The 10,271-nt window shown below is 35.5% G+C and overlaps 1 protein-coding gene across 1 annotated transcript in view; it reads left to right on the top strand.

The window, feature by feature from the left end:
- LOC149787716 (uncharacterized) overlaps positions 1–6,176 on the top strand; it is a 28,040-nt gene extending 21,864 nt beyond the window's left edge. The window contains exons 6-9 of the mRNA XM_089975585.1: positions 191–336; positions 2,169–2,254; positions 3,368–3,601; positions 4,196–6,176. Of these exons, the coding sequence (XP_089831711.1) occupies positions 191–336; positions 2,169–2,254; positions 3,368–3,601; positions 4,196–4,207 (478 nt within the window). The 3' untranslated portion in view covers positions 4,208–6,176. The remainder of the gene's footprint in view (positions 1–190; positions 337–2,168; positions 2,255–3,367; positions 3,602–4,195) is intronic.
- The last annotated feature ends 4,095 nt before the right edge of the window (positions 6,177–10,271 follow it).

The following is a 10,271-nucleotide window of genomic DNA, read 5'->3' as shown; positions in this document are numbered from 1 at the left end:
TTATTCGCATGCCTTTGTTACGCATGGCAGTAGCTTGATCATTGTTCGAAATACCGCATTTTTCGTTGTACTGGGTGTTCCGTGACAAGACTGTGGTACGCAAGATTATTATGATTTCCGTTTAGTTCATCTGACTTCCGTTTAGTTCATTTTGACATATTTCTAAACTTTTTTTGCATACATTTTGCAGCACATATGATGTACTGTCACTGGATAACGTAAAAATATGGCTGTTCAACGTGTCTTCTGCAATACACAGCGTATCCTGCAACTGGACTAATAAATCCGTATATGAGTACACACTGGTAGAAAACTGTCATTTGGAGAACATTAAAGGTATTCTTTACGATGTATTTTGTTTTTTCGCCTCTAACCGTGAGTACAAATTTGCAAGCAGCGTCCTTCTTGCGTTTTACGTCCGTCAGATTGTTTTTAGCACCAAAATCTTCTAAAATTAGAACATTTGAACGATTACTGAAATGATTAAGTGTGTGCGAATGGTACAGACCCACCATACATTGCTGTAGTCACTGAAAAGGTTTTTAAGAATCGTTTACAAAATTTAATTTAATGTACGAGAACATACAAAGACGATTTTGTACAAATGCTATTCTGCCTTCTAAAATTACTGGAAAAAATGAGACCATTTATAAGAATAGCCTTATATGATCGCTCAACACAATTGTATTAATTTTTACATATCACGATGATACCATTGTCTTTCAGGTATTAACCAGATAGCCGCTGTTATTGACATAGAAAAAATTAGCTACTCAAAAACGGTGGAACAGAAAATTACCAAATATAAAATTTAAAAAGCGCGTAATGGTATCTGTTTGTGTATGTGTATGTAACTGTATGTACATTATATATGTATATGTATGTATATTATATATTTATTTGTACAAATGTGCTTTCCGTCTGGCTTACAATCTAAATTATGACATCATTGAACTCTTCCTAGCTGTAGCTTGAATCTTTAAGAACGAAAGTACGCTTGTCTGGTTGACATGCTTTGCTGTCTTACGTAACGTGATAAGGGATATCCGCAAGTTTAAGTTTATGCGCCATATTTTAGAACATAAGTAGTAATGCAAGTCAGTCTTTGAGTGGTTGCCATCTGGTTTGTTTGCAGGTCTGTTATTGTGCGGAGTACGGAGTATATTGTATCGAACTGATTGTTCTGTTCTTAATATATGAAAAGCGTGGCGTTTCCTTGTGTTATGCAATCCATTTCTCACAATTTCTACCAGTTTCCTAGGAGTGTAAAGGTCTTAACCTACATTGCTTTTAACATCGTGTTATTTCAGTGAGGTACATAACTGTCGTGTAGAAATCTTAGTTTTGAAATAACGTTTGTGAAAGATGTCTTGCAAGTTTCTAAAACTATAGGTCCACTCGATCAAATGAATGTGAATAAATTGACCCGGAGAGTCCAATATGGACTGCAAAGAGGTACTGTTACTTGTATTCATACCGGTTACCTTGCAAACGACAATTGCAACTCATTAACTACCCAATATCCTGACTTGAAGGTAGTGCTACGGTCTGTATACAATATTTGCTGTTTAGAATAACGGTTTTATCTTGTCGAGCTGTAGGTCCATTAATAACATTAACACGATTCTCTAACATAAATCAATGTTGGATGCAAGGCCGCATGCTAAATATTTCATAGAAGTTTCATCCCACTGTACAGTGTTTGCATATATTTTGCATTGAACAGGCATACAGATTTAACGTCATTAAGCATTTGTTTTAAAAACAGCAGAAATAGTTATATCAAGTTTTTATATATGAAATAGGTATATATGTATGTATGTATGTATGTGTGTGTATATGTATGTATGTATGTATGTATGTGTGTGTGTGTGTTTATATGTGTGCGTGTGTTTATATGTGTGTATGTGTCTTTATATCTATGTATGTGTGTTTATATGTATGTATGTGTGCGTCTGTGTATATACATATACATACACACACTAGTTTTCCAGATTCTACCTTTTTCAGGTTGTGTATATACTTCTTCCAAATACGTTCGAATTTGAACTGTGATAGGCCTGATGACGACTGTTACGTACATGTATTGTAAAAAAAGACGAACAGTAAGAAAAATCTTACAGGATGTATCCTGAAATTTTTAATTTCTGTCAATTCTATATGTGCAGGTAGAGGGACTGGAGAAGTCTTTTTTGTAATATTTATGGAACTAGATCCAGCTAACTCCTTCCTGTCCGAAATGGATAGCAGTCAGGTGAGAGGAATTAGATAATCGACAGACTGACTGAATTGATGATTGAACTGCAAACGAATTAGCATACAAACGAGGCGGTATGGGGGAGCGGACAGGCACTTGCCCCGGGCGCCAGACGTCTTAGGCGCCAAAATCCTTGCAATGAACTTTACTAACTTTAGTTTTAAAAAAAGTAATGTCTACGAAACAGGATTTAGAGAATGCTTACCGCCGGGAATGATAGGGCTTTGACCGGTATTCGGTGGTACGATTCATTTATTTCGCCTATAACATTAAAGTTCTGTTATTTATTCTCCTATAACATTAAATTATTATTTATTCTGCTATAACGTTAAATTGTCATTAAATATGAATGTTATTTCTTTTCCCATTAAAAGTAGCATTCTTCGAGCTTCAACAATCAAATCCATTTGTACATGTAGCCATCAAAATAGCCATTTTAACAGTATATAGCGGAAACTGTAATGGGGATAGGCTCACACGCACACGTGCACATACACCAGTTGTTTTTGGGTTCCATTTCCTAAGCATTCTTTTAAAGATTCTCTCTCGTTATCCAAACACAACTGAGGGTAATACACCTGTGCAAATGTCATTTATGGTGCATCAGTTTACATCGTTTATGTTACATCTTTTACATATTTTATGCTGATAAACTGTCAATCATTTTAAGGAAAACATTTTTATGTAATAGCTATCCTCGTATGAAGTTTAAAAAAATGTAAGTGATTAGGATGCTCTTGGAAATTGTTTTTTCGTCATGAAATATTCATAGCCTATTATCTTGTTTTCATCGCATTCTGAGATTCATTTATTGTTTTCGCTTCAGAATGAACAACTCTTCCATTTCTCTAAACGACTTAACTGTTTTAGTGTTGAATGTTTTAAAAGTTTGATTCTGTGATGTAACCAATTACTTGGTATGGGTCTGATGTTTGGGGATATTATTTCAGATGATATTAAAAGCGTGCAATATAACTTTTGCAAACAGTGCTCCTAAATCTGCCAATCCTCAAATGTACGTATCAGTGATACTGTCCACAACTACTTTAAATAATCTACATTAGTCCCAGAAAATGGTTCTAGTCCAATGATCACTTTGTAATTTTTCAGGTTGATTCCAAACTGATGATAACGGACAAGATGTACGAGAAATCGAGGCGAAGGGGAAAGGTTAAGCCCTGCAGAGTGTGGCAGGTCAGCCCTGGAACATTCGATGCTGTGTTAGACATTATTCTAGCCTCGAACCCGGAAGCTTCCCCTATGCAAATAAAACCGCAAAAGGTTACTCGAAGGCCTGATATTTTGAAACATCTCTTGAGCAGGAGGATTAAATCACAAAAAATTGTAAGAATTTGTATTGCAATGTATATGCTTGCAAATATTTCACCGCAAATATTTCACCGCGAGTTCAATCGTATGCATGTATATGAACAAGAGATCAACAATACTAAACCTAGGAAAAACGAGCGCATCTTCAGTTGCATGTTGGGAGTGCTTCTCTTACAGTGGGAAGATGCCTGGGAACAGTATTGCGTGACGTCATAGAAATGGTTTTTCAGAAATGTGTATGCATCACGTAGCTAATGAAAAATACGCGTTGTGTAAGAACATTTAATGTATTTGATAAATCATGAAAATATTATTTATTATTCATTAGTACAAGGAATAATGAGTCTTCGTTGCCTTCACTTTAATTGCTTTATCCTGCTGAAACATGTACGTGGCACATTCATTTGTTCTCTTCAACTGAGAATTCCAAGATAAAGAGGAATAAGGGACCTAAGTAGAACTCACTAATTCGGATATAGTATTACAAGATGGCAACATTTACTACCATTGTGTGTGTGTGTGTGTGTGTGTGTGTGTGTGTGTGTGACAGATAAAGATAATTGCCTTGCTACGTTCGTATTCATTCCTGACTTTTGTCATTTCTTGCAGACAATTTCCTGAGCGAAGTCCTTTGTACACGAGCCGTTCAATTCCAAAGCATTGCTCGATAGAAAAGCCGTCTTGTAAATATGTCAGTCAGTATATGGGTACAGTAGGATCTGTCCTCCACATTCTTCCTACATTCGGATATTTGGAAGGGGATTTGCATCGAAGGAAGTTGTTAAAAACACCTTACCCACCTCCCTCCCTCCAAAAAACCTGAAGATTTATCCTCTTACTAAAAGAATAGCAAATTGAAGAAGCCAACGGGGTAAGAAAATAGACGTTGAAAGCCAGAAAAGACTTTTCCATTCAACCACAATTGTGGCAACGTTATATTACGTGGTGGCAATATGTGGTGAATATACTGTTTTTTTAATTATTCGAAGTCATGATATAATACTACCACCTTATGAAAATGTTCAACTATTGAAAACCGTGACGAATAAAAGCTGCTTCTATTTGTGACACATGCCCCTCTGCTGGCAAAAATATCCAAATGTTCATATATGCATTAAAAAATTAACTTTGGAAATTATGTATAACTCACCCTAACAAATTTTAGTCTAAAAGGTTAACAAATAAAATTGACAACGTGCTATTACAGCCTCATAACACACTCAGCTTTTTGTAATGGCATTAAAACACATCCTGCTTTGTGCAACGTCATCAAAACACATCCTGCTTTTTGTAATGTCACCAAAACACATCCTGCTTTGTGCAATGGAAACAAAACACATCCTGTTTTTTGTAATGGCATTAAAACACATCCTGCTTTGTGCAATGTCATTAAAACACACCCTGCTTTGTGCAATGTCATCAAAACACATCCTGCTTTGTGCAATGTCATTAAAACACATCCTGCTTTGTGCAATGTCATCAAAACACATCCTGCTTTGTGCAATGTCATCAAAACACATCCTGCTTTGTGCAATGTCATCAAAACACATCCTGCTTTGTGCAATGTCATCAAAACACATCCTGCTTTGTGCAATGTCATTAAAACACATCCTGCTTTGTGCAATGTCATTAAAACACATCCTGCTTTGTGCAATGTCATCAAAACACATCCTGCTTTGTGCAATGTCATCAAAACACATCCTGCTTTGTGCAATGTCATCAAAACACATCCTGCTTTATGCAATGTCATCAAAACACATCCTGCTTTGTGCAATGGAAACAAAACACATCTTGCTTTTTGTAGTGGCAATAAAACACACCCTGCTTTGTGCAATGTCATTAAAACACATCCTGCTTTGTGCAATGTCATCAAAACACATCCTGCTTTGTGCAATGTCATTAAAACACATCCTGCTTTGTGCAATGTCATCAAAACACATCCTGCTTTGTGCAATGTCATCAAAACACATCCTGCTTTGTGCAATGGAAACAAAACACATCCTGCTTTTTGTAATGGCATTAAAACACATCCTGCTTTGTGCAGTGGCATCAAAACACATCCTGCTTTGTGCACTGACATTAGAACACATCCTGCGTTGTGTTCACACAAGTTCAAGCTATAGTAAATAACAAGGAGTGTAATAATTCTGAATGCAATATTATGATTGCTACTTGGACGAAAATGTTTATGCTAAATTAAATTTGTCTAGTTAAGGTGGTTTTATTCAAAAACATTTAGTAAACCTCTAGGATGGCATTTAGATTTCTCAATGAAAGCAGCTGAGGTACAAAAGTAAAATTTCATCAAACTGAATTTTTTATGATCCAACTATGAAAGGTTGATCATCTAATTAAGAGGAACATGTCTCCTCTACTTGGGTGCCAAGAGCAAGCAGTTTGTTTGATATGCAAACATTGGGTACTGTTCATGGTACGCTAACATGCTAAGGTATGAAATTACTTGTATGATACGCTGTCAATACTATTTTCTCGTGTAGATTTGCTTAACTGTTTAGCTCACTTTTCACTTGTATTTAATAGGAAATAAAGGGGTATGTTGTAACAAAGAATGCAAAATAAACATTTTCAATAGTTTTGTTTCTGTTTATCAATCCATTCATTTTCCGGAATTTAAAATGATTTGTAATTTTAAACAAGGTCATTCTGAACTTGTTTTCTGTTCTGCTCCGGCTCCATTGACTTTAAAAGCAACAAAGTCGTACATCTCGTCATTGTTTTTATATCTAAAAGGATAGTTAAAAAGCGTAATGAAACTATAAGTACGTCTGTATAAGTACGTATGCCTGAAGAAGCATACATTAAATGCGAAACTAGTTGCACAGAATTTTCGGCGTTTGTGTTGTTTTTTTTAATCACATTTCTTAAGTACGTCTGTATAAATACGTCTGTATAAGTACGTCTATATAAATACGTCTGCTTCTCCTATTGTCATTAAGCAGGCCTAAGTGTTACTCGTGAGACGAATTTTGTTTCGGCTAGTGGATAGCGAAATCCATGTGCTCAAAGATAGATTCTACTTGTCCGAATAATTCACTTTGAATAAAAGCCATATCGAAACACTGGCACGATCTGACAAGTTAAATGTAAATTTCAGCAGTCTCAACATGCATTTAAATTGTCCCTGGCAATATATTAACTTTTGATATTGTCTCTAATTTAGAAACCTAAGTACTATTGGAAATATAAAGACGTAATAAAATAAAATTTTGATTACGAACTCCAACGGCTAGCCTTGTATGTTTCTCTCCTTTCTTGGGCCATACCAAAGTCACGGATATTACATTTTCAGCTACAATGACCTTGACGTAGCTACTGCTTCTTAGTAGGCTCCTGTAATGGTTGCCAATTCATTTCAAATTATCAATAAATTCAACTCCGATCGATATACAAAGCAACCCTCCATATAATGAGTTGAAACTGCATGCGCAACACGCAGGACACTTGCAGAGGTGGTTTTGTAATTTTAGATTGCAGGATAGGTACATGACAGTGACGTAAAATTGTCTGGGAAGAATTCTGCTACTGTGCAAACAGTATGCTGTAAAATCAGGCTACTCCTAGGTTAGTCTGACTGATATTAAGGTAGACTTGGATGAAGTTTGCATATGCAATTATGTAACATCCTACAATCCTGAGGTGGTTTTGTAATTTTAGATTGTCGTGAATTCATGGAAGATGACCCATGTTATGCAAAACCGTTCTCTGCGGTTGATGAGCGGGTAAAACAACTGCTGCGAACGTTGACATTGAAGTTGCTCGAGACAGTGGAATATATTTCATCATCACCGACATGCATTGCATTAAAAATTGCATTTCTCTTAACAAAGGCTTTACACATATCTAAGGAATTGGTGAAAGGTAGCATTTTCGCAATCAAAATATAAGTCTTAAAAAAAGATGTTTGTACTGGCTTACATTTGCATACATATTCATACATATTTGCATACATATTCCCGAGTCTGAGTAAAGAACTGGCTTCATATGGCTTAAGAATCTCAACGTATCAATACGCCATATCAAACTAACCATTCGGCCGAATCGTGAGCAAAACGTGTAGTTTTGTGCATGTGAAAGATTTTACATCGTATAAAGTTATGTCATGTGTAACATAAAAGTAATATTTAAACATTTACAATTTTTCTGTTACTGAAGTTTGAAATTGAACTCGATTTATTCTCCAGTGTGATCATTTTATTATTGATCTCAAGAATAAAAATTAAAAGGCCCATGATAAATACAAATATATCATAGATATACCACCTGCATCTTTTCGAGCTAAATCAATCATTTGATCATATCGATAAGATGCTTAAATTTAATCATAACCACGAGCGTATTGTAAACGATGTCTGGAAATCAAATTCTGACCTCGGTTTCAGCTTGAGCTTTAAAAAGAACTTGACGTTTGTAACAGTACTTTTGATTGGTTAAGACTCATAGCTTGATCTCAATTTCAATCTCGTAATTTTAATCATACATCGACCTGAACTCTTGTTTCACTAAAGGGCCAATGCTTTGTCCATGGAACTGAGATTTTGGATTTGGATTTTTTTTTAACGTAGCTTTAACAATTTTTCAGTCATATCGCTACTCATCCCGGGATAAATAGCGATCAGATTAGTTGAAACTATATGGGCTACACTGTCAGTGATTCTGTGCTGTAATTTGTAATTGCATAAGAAAGTTGTAGTTGTAGAAGAAAGGGCATTAAATTCCTGTATTTATCATCAACCTATCGCGCAAATGAGTGAGGCAAGCGTACCATGCAAGAGTCCAATGTTTGCCAGTTCTTAGTCTAGGTTTCCTCCTATCACTCCGGATGCTTTTTTACGTTTAATGTCAAATCTGAAGTCCAGTGAAATAGCACAAAGGTACAGTGGACAATGATCTGTTAGTGTCTGGGAGTCACGTGGTAATCCAATCTTCTTTCCATTCACTGGAAAAGGTACAGCTTCAGCACCAGTATTTTGCGCATTACCGGCCCCTGATCTCAACTTTCTCAACTTATTATTCGTATGCCTGGTTAAGTCCTAAAATATATATCTTAGAATGTCGTGAACATGTTGTCCTGAAATATATATCTTTGAAGTTCATGAACATGTTGTAGTCATTTAATCTGAAAAGAGCATCGCTATTGTATGATATGGTCACGTGCTTCACAAGCATAGTACCGAGATCGTTTACCAAGAAATATTAGGATCGCCTTTGACCTTCATATCAAACGACACTGATACGCGTACTGATACATTGCGAATTAGTTTTGAAATTGTTAAGTAAGGTTTGTTCAGGTTTAATTTGTGACAAAATGGGGTGTTAGATGTAGGCTTCTCACCCATGCGACAGAGAAATCGTGCTTTTTTTTTTTACTAACCTTACTTTGCTTATCTCAGTTCGGTCGTCTCGGTCATGGTGTCCAATCGCTAGGAACTACTTTTATCAAGGAACGCAACCATTTTTTTTTTTTTTTTTTTTTTTTTTTTGCCAGATGGAGTTGTTTTAAAAGCAAACAGACGCCACACTTTCAGAAATGTATCAAAATAGTTTTGGAGGAGAGAAACAAATATCTTAAAAAAGATGAATATAAAATGTGATAAAGATAGAAAAAAAGAAAATGGACTACAATCTAGGGAACACCGCGACTCTTAAAGGTAGGAGAGGAAAAACTGTAAATATTTACTGGGTGACTATTCCTTATATACAGTAAAAGTTCTGGATGATGAAACTTTTCAAAATGTTCCTAAAAATGAACTAGTAGTTTGCCAAGATTTGCCAAAGCATGATACAGAAGATCTTTCCTTTCCTTCTCGATTATTGTCAACAAATGAAATACAAGTGTATTCGTTTGAGAAAATAACAAAATCAGGAGAAGAAATTTAAAACAATGTGAAACAGTCAAAGAGGACAGATTGAGAGAAGTGCACAAAGAATTTGATATAAAATTTTGTTTTTTTAACATGAAAATGTGAATACCAAATGTGAAACGTTGGACACATAAACTTCAAGAATATCTAGAGAAAAACAGAAATACGCTCTATACATTAAGTTCCAGCACCGTACCTCAACATCATTCTGTTTCCTTTCAGTTCGTCAGAATGATGGAAATGAATAAGAGCCAACAACATCGAGAGGTAGAAGGGCCTATATGCTGACTACAAAATTTGAATTTAAAGAATGATGTATGAACAAATAAATGATGCACACCGCACTTTAGTAAATTTTAGTTTGTTAAAAGAGAAATTAATTTGTGAATGAGTACCGAATACATGGAACAACCGATTTCCACAAAGCATTATGTAATAAACAAGAATCTTTATCACATAGCTTTACAACGTACATTATATTATAGAATAAAGAACTTGACTCGTAAAGCAATTTAAGGTATCTCCAATGTGGATAAGACAGTATACAAACGAGAGAGAGAGAGGCTATTTGGTATCCCTAGCTACATGGCTTTTTGGAGTTATAAAAGTGATTTTTGCGACCCCGACTATCCATTTTACCTTGCCCCTGTAACTCACGTTCATGCACCTGAGCCAAATGAGCAATGGTTTTTATTGGCAGCTGTTGGAGCAAGAAAGCATAACACCCTAATGACGACATTAACTATGAATGCAAACTTGCCAGATTTGCTTTATGAATGCACTAAAAACTAAAGCGTGAAAAA

This window comes from Sinohyriopsis cumingii, chromosome 11, assembly GCF_028554795.1.
Source record: "Sinohyriopsis cumingii isolate HCF-2022 chromosome 11, ASM2855479v2, whole genome shotgun sequence".
Classification (NCBI taxonomy): domain Eukaryota; kingdom Metazoa; phylum Mollusca; class Bivalvia; order Unionida; family Unionidae; genus Sinohyriopsis; species Sinohyriopsis cumingii.
Note: the sequence above shows the minus strand (reverse complement) of the source record. Positions and strands in the feature narration are given on the sequence as shown.